Source organism: Chelonoidis abingdonii, chromosome 9 (genome assembly GCF_003597395.2).
Source record: "Chelonoidis abingdonii isolate Lonesome George chromosome 9, CheloAbing_2.0, whole genome shotgun sequence".
NCBI lineage: Eukaryota > Metazoa > Chordata > Testudines > Testudinidae > Chelonoidis > Chelonoidis abingdonii.
Window position 1 is genome coordinate 9,136,373 of NC_133777.1, and position 13,189 is coordinate 9,149,561.

The 13,189-nt window shown below is 49.3% G+C and overlaps 1 protein-coding gene across 2 annotated transcripts in view; it reads left to right on the plus strand.

The window, feature by feature from the left end:
• MMD2 (monocyte to macrophage differentiation associated 2) overlaps window positions 1-13,189 on the plus strand; it is a 38,074-nt gene that overhangs the window by 12,576 nt on the left and 12,309 nt on the right. For both annotated transcript variants that reach the window (XR_012656488.1, XM_032767754.2), the window contains exon 2: window positions 9,880-9,961. Coding sequence is in view for 1 of the 2 variants with exons in the window: in XM_032767754.2 (XP_032623645.1) it covers window positions 9,880-9,961 (82 nt within the window). In the remaining variant the exon portion in view is untranslated. The remainder of the gene's footprint in view (window positions 1-9,879; window positions 9,962-13,189) is intronic.

The following is a 13,189-nucleotide window of genomic DNA, read 5'->3' on the forward strand; positions in this document are numbered from 1 at the left end:
GCAAACAGCCAGGAGGTCCTGGTCCTAGGTGGGGGGGGCAGAGAATCCATGTGCTGCTTTTGCTCACAGGCATCGCTCCCCCACTTCCCGGCCAATGGAAGTGCAGAGCTGGTGCTCAGGGCAGGGGCAGTACGCGGAGCCCCACGGCTCCCCTGCGTAGGAGCCTGACCTGCTGTCTGCTTCCGGGGCACAGCGTGGTGCCAGCCAGGACATGTAGGGACTAGCCTGCCTTATCACCACAGCACCACCGACCGGACTTTAGAAGATTACAGGTCAAAAGCGTAGCATGAGCCAGGGTCCAGCTTACAGGAATTCACTCAGCGGACAGGCACCGTGGCTTGAATACACACAAACAGTGCTCAAGCCTGGGATTTTGGTCCTGGGACTCTCCTGTGTTAGCACAGGACGTGTGGTCTTGATCATTGCTTAGGCGAGAGCTGGGGAAGAGAGGATGACTTGCTGTAGATAGGGGAGACTGGGAAGCCAGGAGGGGCAGAGACATAGGGTTGTCAACATATTTCAAAATTAAGGGACTGTTTTCTTAGCACTCTTACCCCAGTATTATTATTATCATCATCATTCTTATTAATAATAACACTAAGCAGTATTCACCTACCCCACATACCCCGGGGTATTTCTTGCTGCTTTTTGCAGCACTCAGCAACTCCCAATGTTGTTGCACCGAGATGAAGCAGTATGGGACCTCCCTTGTAATAAGGCCAGAGAGGGACTTCCTGGCATTGGTGATATCATCTGTCAGAGGCCATTACTTTCTCTATCTCTTGCTTCATAATGAGACACTGTCACTCCGCTGATTGGGGCTGGATTTATTTGTCAGTTCCATTATGATTTCTGGAGTGAGTGTGATGGATGATTGTCAGGAAAGAGGCCAAAGAATAATCCTCTTTATTAGTTCTGAAGAACCTGGAGGGCTGCTGGGTGTTGGCCGGGGGAGGGGCAGTCAGTACTAGTTTGCTCTGGCTGAAAGCTCAGGGGATGAAATTAAAGATGGACCAAAATGAGAGAATCTAGATGTTCACCACCAGTTTGAAGTGGTTGCCTTTGGGGTCCTTGCCAAATGGCAACTCACCTGCTGCCCACTCATGTGACTTTTCCAGACCTCTCTAGCCCGCCACGTTGTGGTGTTCAGTAACCACTCCCAGCTGAGTTGTCAGAGAGAACAAGATGCATTTGTCCTCCTGGCAAGTGCTCTAGTCCCATCTCTCACCAAGAGATTTTTCTAGCCACCTGCAGCCTGGAGAACCATGTGCAAGAGAGGTTTTATGAGCGCTTTGCGGGGAAGCGGGGGGGGACTGGTTAACTCTCACATGGCTTCCCCACAGGTGTATAATGTGTGCATCCCAAGCTTTATATCACACTAATCACCTCTGAATAGGAATACACCTAGTTCTCATATAACACTTTTCATCACTAGACCTCAAAGCATGTTACAAAGAAAGTCAGCATCATTACCCTCCTTTTCAGATGGGGAAACTGAGGTACAGAAATGTGAAGTGACTTGGCCACAGTCACCCAGGAGGTCAGTGCAGAGCAGTCCCCTGAGTTCCTATCCAATGCCCTGCCCACTGAACCACATTCCCTCATACTGTTTGCTCTTGGTCCACCTCATGTGTATATATTTAAATGGAGGTTTTGTCAGCATAAATCTGAGATGGACACACTATACACTAGTGGGGGAGCCATGTCTGAGTGGTGCAGTTCCTCCCACAAAAGTGCATATAAACCTTTACCTCACATGCCATGATGTGTTCCGTATATGCCTCGGGGAGTGTGTGAAATCTCAGTGCTTCAGATCCAGGAGCCTCAGATCATCCACCTGAGTCTTCAAGCTCCCAGAGGCTCTCACGCCCCACCTAACATCTAAAATCTGGTTTTAACCCACTTTCCTTTCTACCCTGCACACAGCGAGAGCCAGAAAGCAGCTCACAGGTGTGCATGATGCTCACAGCATCCTCATTCTTGGATGACATGGAGTAAAAACACAGCAGGAGAGCGGGGATGAATATGGGAAGTCAGCTCTGGATTTTCCTTTGATTCTGCAGGACAAGAGTTTCTTTGTGCTGGAGTCCAGAGTTGTGGGCATGAGGTTTTTTGCAGCTTGTTTTCTGGCAAATGGGGCCAGGATCAGACAGGCCTGAAGGAGGGCAGTGGGAAACCCTCTGGCAGCAGTTAACAACCTGTGCATATTAATTCTGGCAAAGGCTGCCATCCTCCCATTAAGGACTGACAGCTCCACAAAGCTCAGCTAACTGTCTGCCAGAAGCAGCCACTGGAGAGAAAAAGGGGCTGGAAGCCCTCTTGTTCAGTTGCTGATGGCTATTGTCTGTAATGGGGTGCAGCACGGGAGGAAACAGATTCTTCAGTCTAATGGCTTGTCTACACAGGCCGTTATTCTGGAATAGCTGTTCCTGATTAGCTCCATGCGTGCATGCTCTTATGCTGGAATAAGAGTGCCTTGGTCCCATTTAATTTAATCCATTAAATTAATTTGGAGTAAGGCATTCTTATTCCAGCATAAGAGCATGCACGCATGGAGCTAATCAGGAACAGCTATTCCAGAATAACGGCCTGTGTAGACAAGCCATTAGACTGAAGAAGTCCAAGATCCATTTAATCCAGCCAGCAGCTCAGGTGTAAGGCTCTAATGGCTGTACTTCTGCAGGAGCGGATAGTGCTCCAGCAGGGCAGCCCTGCAAAGAATGTACTGTGGGAAGTAGTAGAGGGAGGGTGCAGTGTGGAGCTCACAGAGCTGATGGCAGAAATCCTGCTGGAGGCTCCTTCAGCTCACCAGACTCGAAGCAAGTTGTTGAGGGTGAGGTGGGGAGATAGGGTGGAATCAACTTAGATGATGGATTTGGCCCATTTGGCAGCAGGTTCCATGAGGGAAAGACTGGAGCAGGGAGAGCACTGGGACTGTAAGCCCTTCGGGGCAGAAGTTGTCTCTCTGTTGTGTACAGCGCCAACGCAGTACGGTCATGATCCATGCTGGGTTGCTAGGCACTACTGCAATGCAATGAATAATGATGGGATCAAAGGCAAGAGCTGGGAGATGGAGGAGACAGGACTCTCTCATTCTGTTTTCACCGGGGGAGCCAGACTGCAGGATAAAGCACGTAAATGTCTGCAGGTCCTGGCAATGGAAAGCCCATGAGGGAGGGTGCAGTGGGGGAGAGTATCAGCAATCTCCCTAATTGCAGGACTCCAGGGCAGACCAAAACATGGCTGGTGCTGGCTGGGGTCCAGCTGTAGCTATTGTGGCCGGGAAAAGCACCCAGCTATCACAGCCTCTCACCATCCTCGAGCAGCTGGGTTCCCATTTTGCCCCCGGTGGAAATTAAAGCTGTTCCCCCCAGGGAGCCATCCCACCACTCACCCTCCTCCATACCACAGCAGGCCCAGCCATCGCAGGGGTGTGTATGTTATCAGCAAGTGCCAAGGGCGTCATGCACTTTGCAGGATCAAGCTCGCAGTACAAAGAGGAGCTGGGTAGGAGGATAGGGTTTGTGAGCAGTATGGAGTCTGAGGAGGACACAGTACGGTCAGAACAAGCCATTTTCATTTGAACAGGCACATTCAGGTGCTGCATGTTCTGATCATCTAGATATCACTAATTGCACCTGGTCAGAAGGCACTTCACTTTGTCCAATCAATGCAACCAGCCCAGCAGCTGCTAGGAAATCCATTCAGAATGCCCCATGGAGCATGCACCGGAAGGTGCTTGGGGAGTGGCTACTTGATTTGCTGCTGCAGAGCCCAGGAGACATCCTCTCCATTCCCTGGGGTTTCTGGCAAGCAAACTGCAGGCATTGGTTTGCATGGGACCTGTAAGCGGAGATAGACCTTTCTGATTTGTCGGGACTGAGGAGAGAGACCCTGTGGGATGAGGAGAACAACCCAGGAGAGAGAGGGACCATGACAGTGCATGGTTACTTTGAAACTGCAGTGAAACCAAAGCCACGCTGGATTAGAGCAGATGAATCCCCAAGGGTTAAAAGCTCAGTCTGTGGGCATGCCAATGTGTATCAACATGTAGGCAGAGCAAATGGGAAATCATCTACATGATCCAAACTCCAGCCTTGCAGCTCGCTAACTTTAAGCAGTGAAGAAGAAGCTCACTGGAGGGTCAGTCTTTCAAAAGCACAATTTTGTGCCTGCTCAGCTCCCGAAGAGCTTTCAAATCTGTCTGTCTCCTCAATTTTCCTTTGAACACAACCTTGCAAAAGGGCAAAATCTATTGCCTCTCCCTTCCCAGGATGCGAATGGGGTCTTATTTATAGGTTTGCCTGGGGCGTTACAGACAAGTCCTTGGCCCAAAGCATTCCGTCTACAACATTCTAATTTAAATGTACCACAGCGAGGCATGACAGTGAACCAAGGGAGTGAGAGGGGATGAGAATCGGAAAATCTAATTGTAAGTCAAAAAAGGCTATCCCAGGCAAATGAATATATAGAATTTTATAAGGCTACGTAAGCCCCCAATCAAATACAGGCCTATTAGATGGAGCACACAGTGGTCTGATTCTGCTTTCAGTTACATTGTTACACAAGTCCAGAACAACTTGCCTGACACTGATGGAGTTACTTTCCATTCCCATTGGTGTCCCTGAGTGCAGTGACAGGCAATTTGACCAACTGAGAAGTTAGGTACCTGTGTTGTATTCCTTGTGGAGTTTTTGACAGGTCTTAGTCAGTAAATCTAGTTTCCCCATAGGACCGTGGGCCTCTCCAGCCAAGTCAGCTGTTTGGCAGCGTTTAGGACTTTACAGGAGGAAGGGGGGAGGATCGGAGAAGAGGTGGGGCAGGGGTGGGGTCAAGCACCCACCGGGAACAGTGGAAATCGGTGCCTATGGTGGTGGGAGCAATTATCCTGTTGCTGTAGTTAATCCACCTCCCCGAGAGGTGATAGCTAGGTTAATGGAAGAATTCTTTTAGGTTAGGTCGGGATAGCGACATCTCTCAGGGGGATGGATTTTTCACACCCCTGAGAGACACAGCTATGCCGATGGTAGGTTTTTGGTGTAGACCAGCCCCTAGTGATCCCGGAGACCTAACCGCCTCTCTGATAGGTGGATTACCTACGCCGATGGGAGAGCCCCTCCTCGTGGTGTTGATAATTTCTATGCTGAAGGGCTACAGAGGTCCAACTGAAGCACTGCCGCTGAGCCGCTGTAGTGGTTTAAGTGTGGACATACCATAAGGGAGGAGGAAACAAAGGCTTTGTCTACACTAGCGCTTTTGTTGGCAAAACTTTTGTCAGTTGGGATGTGGAAAAAAACCCCACACCCCTGATCGAGATAAGTTTCACTGACAGAAGGCCGGTGTGGACAGCGCTATGTTAGCAGAAGATGCTCTCCTGCCGACATAGCTACCGACGCTCGTTGGGGCTGGTTTAATTATGCCAGAGGGAGAGTTCTCTCCCGCCGGCACAGAGCCACTACACAGGAGACCTTAGCAGTACAGCTGTGCTACTGTAAGGTCCGTAGTCTAGACACAGTCAAAAATATGAAGGCAAGAAGGAAAAGAGAGAGAGAGAGAAGTAGAAGAGATGAGAGAGAGAAATAGATACACAAAACCATAGCCCTGGCTACCTCAGGGGAGGAAGGCGACAAAATTAAGCCATTGGCCTATTGTGAAGTTACATCTGATCTCTTGGGTTATAAGAACCTAGACAGACTGACCAAAGCTGGATTTCCAGCAAATCCCAGCTCCCACTCCCAGGCCCTTAACCCATCCAGTCCCCTTGCCTAGCTACACCGTTTGTGTGTGTGAGGATATCCTTACATGCTGGTATTCAGTTCTGCCATTCCCAGACATTTACTTCCCTGCCCAAGTTCGAAAGGCGCACTCCACCCCATGCCAAGGGGCTGTGGGAATCGGTGTGACACGTGCCCCCGAGGTCACCCTCGCTTTTATTATTATTATTAAAAATAATAACGATCAGGAGAGTCGGCATGGGCAAGAGACAAAGTGAGGTTTGGAGGTTTTTTTAAAATTTCCTCGTGCATGTTTCCATGGAAACTGTGACATCACCGCAGAACCATGAATGTCTGGGCCATGCAGAAAGGATTTAAAAAAAAAAAAAGAAAGAAAGGAAGAAATAAAAGCACCCAGATGGGGTTTCAGTGAGGCTCTGGACAGTTACCTAGCAACGGTACAGTAAAATAATGTCCTGTTGTCGGAGAGAGATTGTTACAGGATGTTGGGAAGGAATGTGAACAAAATCCGGGCTCAGGCGGGGAATTAACAGAGCCAAAGTCTCTTTGTTTGCTGGGGCCTGGCTCGGGGGGCTTATTAAAGCCTATTAGTAAGACTAATAAACAGGGCCAGGGAAGCTGAGTAGTAAATGCACCCATGTGTGTCCCACAGAGTAGCCCCGACTGAACAGAACAGGCCTAGATCTCAGTGACAGGTCTGATCCAGGTTGGTCAGTTCAGCATTGGTTTATTTTTATACAAACCAGATCTAATCATGGCAGTGAAGCCAGACTGTGAGCCATCTGTGTTAGACGCTGGGATTTCTTGCCTGGGTGTGAAGGGTGTAATCTTCCTCTGGGTTTGTTCAGCACCTAGGAACTAGAATCGTGGAATCATAGGGTTAGAAGAGACCACTAGGGTTATCTAATCTAATCCCCTGCCAAGAAGCAGAGGGGCCTTTTAGTCCTACCATTGGGCCTGCACTGGGTGATGCAGAACTGAACTATTCCAGAAAGCAAATTCCCAGGCAAGCCAGGGGAACATGCCAGCTGCTACACCCCGTAGGCAGGTGCAGCGTGCACTCCTCCTTATGGCGGGCCCACTCTGCTAGCCAGTGGAGGGGGAAAACATAGGTCATAGCTCCACCTCCTTCCCACCTGACAGCACCTACAGGAGCACTGCTCGGGTGCTGCTATTGCACTCAAGTGAACATGCAAGTGAGCACTTAGTGTGTCTGTGTGTTCCTATAGTGACTAGCCCCAGCAAAGATAAATCCTGCTACGAGGTGACACTAAGAGTTAGATTCCTTTGGATCAAGTGGCATGGACTGAAGTGCTGGTTCTGAATGCTGAAGGTTCAGCTCCTGCTGATGACCATGATATCCCTACCATGTTACATCTCGGTGCTGTAAGATCGTAATGAATGCTGCTGCATAATGGAGCCTCAGTGCTGGAACTTCTTTGCTGCTATGTTTCCGCACAGCATCCATGAGAATCAGGTCCCTAGGCATAGGATCCTGGGGCATGACACTGCCCTAGCAGGATACAAGGAACTCCCATTGGCTTTGATAGGGCTTACTCGTACACAGTTAGGGCAGAATAGGTACCTTAGTTGCTGTTCTGTAGGTCTCTGTGTGCTGACCTGTAATATACCAGAAATAACATAGTCATGTCTCTCTGCTGGAGATTCCCAGATACAGTGATCTAATATTGTAGAGATAATACAACTGTGTCTCAATATCTAATAAGCAGGGGCGGGTCTAGCTTTTTTGCCAGCGCAAGCACAGCAAGCAGGCTGCCTTCAGTGGCTTGCCTGTGGGAGGTCTGTTGGACCCGCTGCTTCAGCATACCTGCCGCTGAATCTGTGGGACCAGAGGACCTCCCACAGGCAAGCCGGCAAAGGCTGCCTGACTATCACCCTCTCAGGGACCAGCAGGGTGCCCCAAGCAGCTTGCCGCCCCAGGCACGTGCTTGGAGTGCTGGTGCCTGGAGCAGCCGCTGCTAATAAGTGTTGCTGCAAAGGACAAACAGCTGTTTCTTCCTCAAAAAGCTCTTAAAATGGTGCTGAATTTGCCAGGGAAGAGTAGCCGGCTAGTTCGCCTAAACCCCAATAGGATACTTTGCTCTAGATATGCTTAGCAGGTCAAATTCCACGCTCAGTTTCACCTGTACAGTCCCCATTGACCTTGCTGGCAGTGGCATGGTATAACAGCATACGTTGACCTTTCTACTTCTGGTTTTCTGTGGACTAGGATCATTCTTAATAGGGCATTGCCCTGACATGTTGTAACATCCCAGAGTCATGCCGTGGATGAAGGACACAACTGTGACAGTAGAGATGCAATTTAGACATCATTAGCACTTGAACACTTATTCTGAAGATGACAGTAACACCAAGTGCTCCACTCCTTAGCTCAATCCTTTTGATTAGGGCTATGGCTTTGATTAGGCCATGCCCAAGTATGAACCCTACACTTTGTCCAACCTTCATTGTCTTGGATATGTTTTCCACTATGGATACACATTTGTCTACTCTATCATGTTGAAGTTCAGCATGATACACCTAGCAACTGACAAGTCCCAATGCTATTTCTTTATCTGAGGGAGGAGAGATAGCTCAGTGGTTTGAGCATTGGCTTGCTTAAACCCAGGGTTGTGAGCTCAATCCTTGAGGGGCACCCAGGAATCTTGGGGCAAAATCAGTACTTGGTCCTGCCTAGTGAAGGCAGGGGGCTGGACTCAATGACCATTCAAGGTTCCTTGCAGTTGTAGGGGATAGGTATAGCTCCAATTTAATAAATAAAATTGTGCAGTTCCAAGATTGGCTTGTGGAAGGAGCTAGCACACAGAAATAGGCCCTGGCCCAGCAAATCCAAGTGGGACTCAAAGATCCAGAACACACTCTTCCTTATGCACACAAGCAGTTTTCTCTCTCTCTTCCCCTGGCCTCCTCATTCCAACCTGAGCTCAGACAGTTGGCAGTATTGCCCACATGTCCATGCAGTGCCTCTTTATTTTAGTCTTTCAGCACTCGACCCTCCTTCCTGACAGAGCTGGGTGATGACTCATAAAATAACAAGTACATCTTAGGGGTTTGTGTGCGAATATTTGAGCTGTGCTCAGTTTCCCTAGATGGCAAGATGTCACTGGGTAGGGGAAAGACAGTCGCTGTCAACAGGGCCAGAGGAATTCTAGGGGACACCTCTTCTGATCTTCCCTCTTTAGGAGCACTAGCACATGCCATTTCTCTACATCTCAGTGTCAGCATCCCCTGGAGTGGCCTCTTGCTGGCTGAGTTTGAGTCTTGCATAGCAGCAGCCTGGATCCTCCCATACATGGCATCGCATGGGCACATGTAACCATGGGAAGCGAGTGCAGCTCGGAGGTGGTTGTCCGGCATAGGGAAAGTGTCCGCCCAAGAAACTGCTTGCCTGACACACTAAAAAGTCCTAAGCCAGTCATGGGGGGAAGTGCGCACTGCATCAGAGACTGAAGCTCGTGGTGATCTTGCAATTCCTGCTTCCCTGGCCAGTGGGGGCTGTTGCAACATGACCGCACAGGGTGAAGGGTGCAGGATGAATAGAAAGGTGAGTGCAGCGGTGTGTGAGCAGAGAGGGTGTAGTCATCAGCCCCTTCAGACACTGCTGGGACCAGACCTGGACTTAGGGTGACGCCAGAGCTGGTGCAACCATTTAGGCTCAGCGTGGAGGGTGGGGGCTGGGGAGCTGCCGCAAGGGGTCGCCTCAGGGCGAAGGGGGGGAGCTACTGCGGGGGGAGGGTGCAAGGTTGAAGTTTCGCCTAGGGCATGAAACATCCTTGCACCGGCCCTGGGTGACGCTAGGCAACAATAGTTAGCCTGGCAATTGTACTTAGGGGTTCCTGTGAGGTCAGGGGGTGCAGGAACATACACTCAGCTGCTCCCAGTGAGCTCTAGGCCTGCACATGAATGCTGCTCTGCAGAACCGGTCACAGAGCATTGGCAGCACTAGAATTGGAGCAGTAACACTTCAAGGCTGGCATTGGGTTACCTGGAGGGCACCAGCGCACAACACCCACCAAAACCCAATCCCAAGTGTAACTGATCCGACATTATCAATAAATGATTTGTGGCCCTGGCCCAGGACTCCGCCCTCTGACCCTGCTTCTCTCCCGGTTTCTCATTCAAGGTTTATGAATCACAGGGTTCCATCCAACCGGAGATACCAGCCAACGGAGTATGAGCACGCAGCAAACTGTGCCACGCACGCCGTGAGTCACCTTTGCGTTGCCTTGGGGTGTGGGGCAGCACGTCAGGCGGGAAGGAGAGGTGTATGGGTCTGAGCTCCCATTGTGTTCCCAGAATGGAAGACAAAGCTAGGGCTTGCACCACTCCCTGTTCCCTTACACGTGCGTTCAGGAGCCATCACGGGTTGAATGTAAATTACATTTAGGTATGCATCTTCTGACTGGAGCTCAAGGGCTGGGATGTGCCCAGCTGACACCTGGAGTCTGCACACCCAGTCGCTGCACATACATATGGCTCGGAGCTTGTTTGCAGGAGCTCGCCACGTCTCCTTTGGTCTCTGGTGGCTTTTAAGGAACGGTCAGGGCTCATTGTAAGTGACTCTTACCTGACACAGATAATCTTGAGTGGCAGTTTGGGTGAAAGTGATCATGAAATGATCAATTGCCTCATTCTAAGGAAAGGAAGGAGTGAGAGCAGCAGAGTGAGGACAAGGGACTCAAAAAATAGCAGACTTTAAGGTTGAGGTGTTTAATTCCTATTTTACTTAAATTTTCACCAAAAAGGTTAATGGTGCCCAGATACTCAATACAATTACTATTAACAAGGGGGAAGGAACTCAAGCCAGCGTAGGGAAAGAACAGGTTAAAGAATATTTAGATGCATTAGATATATTCAAGTCAGCAGGGCCTGATTAAATACATCCTAAGAACTAAAGAACAAGCTGATGCAATCTCAGAACCATTACCATTTATCTTCGAGAATGGATGGAGGACAGGTGAGCTCCCAGAGGGCTAGGGAAGGGGGAACATAGTATCTATCTTTAAAAAGGGGAGAAAAGAGGACCCTGGAATTACAGAGCAGTCAGGATACTAGAACAAATTATTAAACAATCAGTTTGTAAGCCCCTAAAGGATACTACGATTATAAGGAAGAGCCAGCATGAATTTGTCAAGGATAAATCATGCCAAACCAACCTATTTTCTTTCTTTGACAGGGTTACTGGCCTAGTGGTTGGGAGAAACAGTAGACATATGATATATCTTGGTTTTTGGTAAGGGTTTTGACACATGACAATCTCATAAGCAAATGAGGGAAATGTGATCTAGATGAATTTACTATAATGTGGGTGGACAACTGGTTGAAAGACCATCTTCAGAGTAGTTATCAATAAGGCTACAGTTTAATCAAGGATATTTTTAGTAAAAGTTATGGACGGGTCATGGACAAGAAACAAAAAATCACAGCCAATGACCTGTCCATGATTTATAACATAAATACCCCATATTGAATCTTAGGAGGGAGATGCTGGGGGTGGGGGAGGGAGCTCGTGGCACCAGTGGCTGGGGGGGAAACCCCCAGGGGCCAGCGGCTGCTCCGGCCACCACCGAGGATGGAACCCTGGGGGGCCAGTGGCTGCTCCGGCAACCGCCAGTGGGGATCCCCAGGGCCAGCCGCTGCCTTGGCTGCCCGCAGGACCACTGATCAGGTGGTTCCCGGGGCCAGCCACATCGGTCATTGCTCAGGCGATCCCCGGATCCAGCTGCCTGGGGCCACCAGAGCAGAGGCCGGTGTGGCTGGCTGCAGGGCTGCTCAAGTGGCTGTGGAGCTGCTCCAGCAGCGGCTGGTGTAGCTGTCCCCAGGGCCGCCTGAGCAGCTATCCCCGGGGCCAGCTGCTTGGGCGGCCTGGGGGTTAGCCACATCGGCTGCTGCAGAAGTCACAGAGGTCGCAGGAAGTCACAGAATCTGTGACCTCCATGACAAACATGGAACTCTAGTTATCAGTAGTTTGCTATTGAACTTAAAGGGTGAATATGGGGGGGCCCTCAGGGGTCATTCTAGGTCTGGTACTCTTCAATATTTTCATTAATGACTTAGATAATGGAACAGAGAGCACGCTTAGAAAATTTCCAGGTGGCACCAAACTGGGAGAGATAGCAAGCACTTTGGAAGACACGATTAGAATTCAAAAGGACCTTGACAAATTGGAAAATTGGTCTGAATCCAACAAGATGAAATTCAATCAAGATTAGTGCAAAGTACTGCACTTAGGAGGGAAAACTCAAACACACAACCACAAAATGGGCAATAACTGGTTACCAGATGGTAGATGGGTAGATGGTCACATGCTGAGGGGTTACAGTGGGTCACAGACTGAATGTGAGTCAACACGGTGATGCAGTTGGAAAAAAGGCTAATATCATTCTGGGATGTCTGACGAGAAGCGTTGTACGTAAGACACAGGAGGTAACTGTCTTGCTCTGCTTGGCCTTGTTGAGGCCCCAGCTGGAGTGCTGAGACCAGTTCTGGGCACCACACTTTAGGAAAGGTTTGGACAAATTGGAGAGAGTCCAGAGGAGAGAAAAAAAACGATAAAAGGTTTTAAATCCTGACCTATTAGGAAAAGTAAAAAAACAAAACAAAAGGAAAAACTGGGCAAGTTTAGTCTTGAGAAAAGAAAACTGAGGGGGGACCTGATAACAGTCAAATATGTTAAGGGCTGTTAGGAAGAGGACTGTGATAAATTGTTTTCCTTGTCCACTGAAGAAATAATGGGCTTAATCTGCAGCAAGAGAGCTTTAGGTTAGATATTAGGAAAAACTTTCTAATCCTAAGGATAGTTAAACTCTGGAATAGGCTTCCAAGGGAGGTAGTGGAACCCCCACTGGTGGAAGTTTTTAAGACAGGTTGGACATACACCTATCAGGGATGGTCTAGATTTACTTGATCTGGACTTGATGACTTCTTGAGGTATGGTTCTAGGATTCTAAGATCTTGAAAGCAGTTTGAATGAGGGGACGGCAAGCAGGAGCTGTGGCTCCGATACTGACATAATGTGGGATCTGAGACACTTTTATAACTGGGCTTTGTACATCCCTGCATCCAGTGATCAAAGTCGATTGGAACAGGATGGAGAACTCCCATCCCGCCAGCCAAGGAGGAGGGGAAGCTGTGGGACAAACCCACTCCCCTGACCACCCTCTTGCTTTGACCCCTGCCTGCTTCAAGGTGTTTTTTTTTTCTCCCCCACCCATTTTGCTTCATGTGGTGAAGTTATTTGGTTAGAAAACCAAAGTGTTTTGCTAAGAACTGCTCACGCTGGACACCCCTACGGTCTCCGTGAAAATGGAACATCCCTTTTTCACAGCAGGAGATGGCCGTTGTGGCAAGATAAGAGGGCCTGGCATTGTTGGGGAATGGAAGGATCTGATTGGCTGAGAGTGAGGTAAGTAAGGCAATAACATGTGGCAGGG